Source organism: Atta cephalotes, assembly GCF_000143395.1.
Source record: "Atta cephalotes unplaced genomic scaffold scaffold00035, whole genome shotgun sequence".
NCBI classification, from domain to species: Eukaryota; Metazoa; Arthropoda; class Insecta; order Hymenoptera; family Formicidae; genus Atta; species Atta cephalotes.
Window position 1 is genome coordinate 2890269 of NW_012130099.1, and position 2754 is coordinate 2893022.

The 2754-nt window shown below is 37.5% G+C and overlaps 1 protein-coding gene across 1 annotated transcript in view; it reads right to left on the reverse strand.

Moving 5' to 3' along the window:
• Positions 1-2147, reverse strand: part of LOC105621640 (ral guanine nucleotide dissociation stimulator-like 1) — a 16507-nt gene extending 14360 nt beyond the window's left edge. The window contains exon 1 of the mRNA XM_012203108.1: positions 1962-2147. Coding sequence (XP_012058498.1) covers positions 1962-2147 — 186 coding nt within the window. The remainder of the gene's footprint in view (positions 1-1961) is intronic.
• Between the last annotated feature and the right edge of the window lie 607 nt (positions 2148-2754).

The following is a 2754-nucleotide window of genomic DNA, read 5'->3' on the forward strand; positions in this document are numbered from 1 at the left end:
AATAATATAATATTCACGCACATCGTTTCAAAGATACTATTTAAATATTTAAAGAGATTCTGAATTTTTCGCAGAAAAGCGTCGTGCGTTCATCATTCCTTCCAATGAGACAAAGATTCCTAGCACATCGTTAATTCTTCAGATCCTACAATAACATTGTTGGATTTAAAGGATTATTATAAAAAAAAAACACATTGTTATAGATATTTGAATAAATAATTCCAAAAATTCAATTTTTTTTTTTAAACGTTTCTAGACTTTTGGCCTGGAGTGTAATACAGTTATATGATGTGTAATAGAGATATAGAATAATATAATACATATAATGATAATTAACTAAACAAATTAATGAATTAAATAAATATATAATATACAAATTATATACACATCCAGTTAATAATAGTAACGAAAAAAATTAATATTTATTCCGGTTCTAGTCGTAAAAGACGTTTTCTTTTGACAAAAAGTGATCTTTGAAGAAAAAACTTCTTCAGCCGATTGAGGCTAATGTAATTTTTATTTTTACTGATTGAACTGCTAAGGGATCGCTTTTTTCCACTCAGTAGGTGATACAGTTCCGATGACATTTTGACCCTGATTACTCAGTTAAACTGGCAATTCGTGTGCAGTAACACATACACGAGGATCAATGCGCGACTTAATTTAGGAATCAATGTCATTCATTGCTCCCAAAGTTTGGTAGGCGTGAGGATTGAGATAGTTACAATAATGCATCTGTTGCACACTTATAAATCCTGTTTGGCATGCACTAGTCTAAACATCGACGATGAAAGTAACGAAAAGATTTTCATTCATTTTTTTTCATGCATCTTAAAGTCTAATTAAAAATATTCACTCATGACAAAAACGATATTTTTAGCAGGTCATGCAAAACATATTGGGTGTATCGTAAAGATAAGTCCATTCTCTGATTGAACTCCGAATTTCTTTTTGAAAAATATTTGACTAAATACTAAATTTTCTGAGCGATTCACATCTTTAATGAAATCTCGCAAAACAAACCTTGAATTAAATATTTATTACTGGATGTATTTTGATAAAGATATAAAATACAACATCATTTTTCCCCATATAGATAAATCAGTATGAAAGAATCGATTAATGAATAACTAATCACTCGACTCATTATACGTTATATTGAGAATTAAGAATATAAAGATAAACACATTCTCTGATTGAACTCCAAATTTCTTATTCAAGGAAAAGATTATCAACTAAACATCAAACTTTCTGCAATTTGTATTTTTGTCATCAAACCTCAGAAAAAGCATTAAACTAAAATTTTATTACTGGATGAATTTTAATAAAAAAAGTATATTTAGGTAAAAATGTACTTGATAAAAATGCATATATAAATTTATTTTGTTATTTTAAACTACTGCTTCATAAAATGTTATTTGTCCTCCTATTAAACAAGATTATTTTTAACTAAACTAGTGCTGTAAATACAATATCTTTTTTCCCACGTAGATAAGACTGATGTAAAAATAATCGATTGATGAATAATTTATCATATGTTACATTGAGAACTCCACTTTCGGTGTTGAGGAATTCGCGATTAAGCTAGCTGAACTCGAATGTTTACCAACGTATTATCAACGGGAGCATTACGATACACCTTTCATGCGAAATACATATGTATAATATATGGACATACATGTGAACATACACCAAGCTTCGCTCAATGACAAAAGTGCTGGCAAATCAAAGAAAAACAAATCAAATAAAATTACGAATGGAAACGAGAGAATCGATCTTATCGCACTCAATAATTAATAGTTATCATAATCCCATAATCTCTTCGCATATCTACTAATCTCCATAAGACTCTCCCGCTTCAAACAAACATAAGAGATCGTCAACAAAAACGAAGCAGAACGAACGAACGAACGAAAGGCCAAAACAGCAGGATGCCATCCGGTCATCCAATGTCTCTTTACCTGTTGCACGTACCACTGGGTGGAGCTCTGGCTCTTCCGGTGGCCACCGGGTTTGCAGGGGGCGCAGAGCAGCAGAGGGGTCAGTTTGTTCACCCCCTTCGCGGAGGAGACGGCGCCGGTCGTCGCCGGCGTGGGCGACGCTGTGGGGCTCAGCCCGTCATCCCCCCCCAACACCGGCCACAGCATCCACGTGTTTTAACCCGTTGACCCCCGTCTACCTCGCCCCCTTTTTTCTTCGCTGCCACCCCTTTGGTGGTACTCCCTGGTCACCCCCTTTGTCGCGGAATTGCACGTCTTCGTCTCTCGTCCTCTCCTTCGCGTTCCTCTTGCTTGTCTTCTCTTCGCACCCCTTGATACCTCACCCTCTTCTTCTCGGGGGAGCAACCTCTTCTTCCGGCCAAACTTCCTCCCGCGTTACGGCGCGAGCTGTCGCGACGCTCGTTGCCGGCGAACTGAGATCGTCGGCCGACGTCGCGTCACCACGCCTCGATGTCGATGACGATGTTGACGTTCACGCGCGATAGTCCGCTCGGGATGCAGGAGCGTATCATGGTATCAGGTCGATACGGATTTCTGACGTTCGACAGCTGCGGCTGAAGTTTGAGATTTCGATCGATTGAGGGCAACTTATTGTTTGCTCAGCTGCCTGAGAAATTCGCGAAGTCACTTTGTCGTTATTTCGCGACGCTCGTCGTTATTTACGAGCGCTGGAGATTAAGAACGAGAGCTAGTATTTCGCGAGATCTTAGAACGCCATGATGTTAAAGTTTATTCATTATCAACTTTATACATA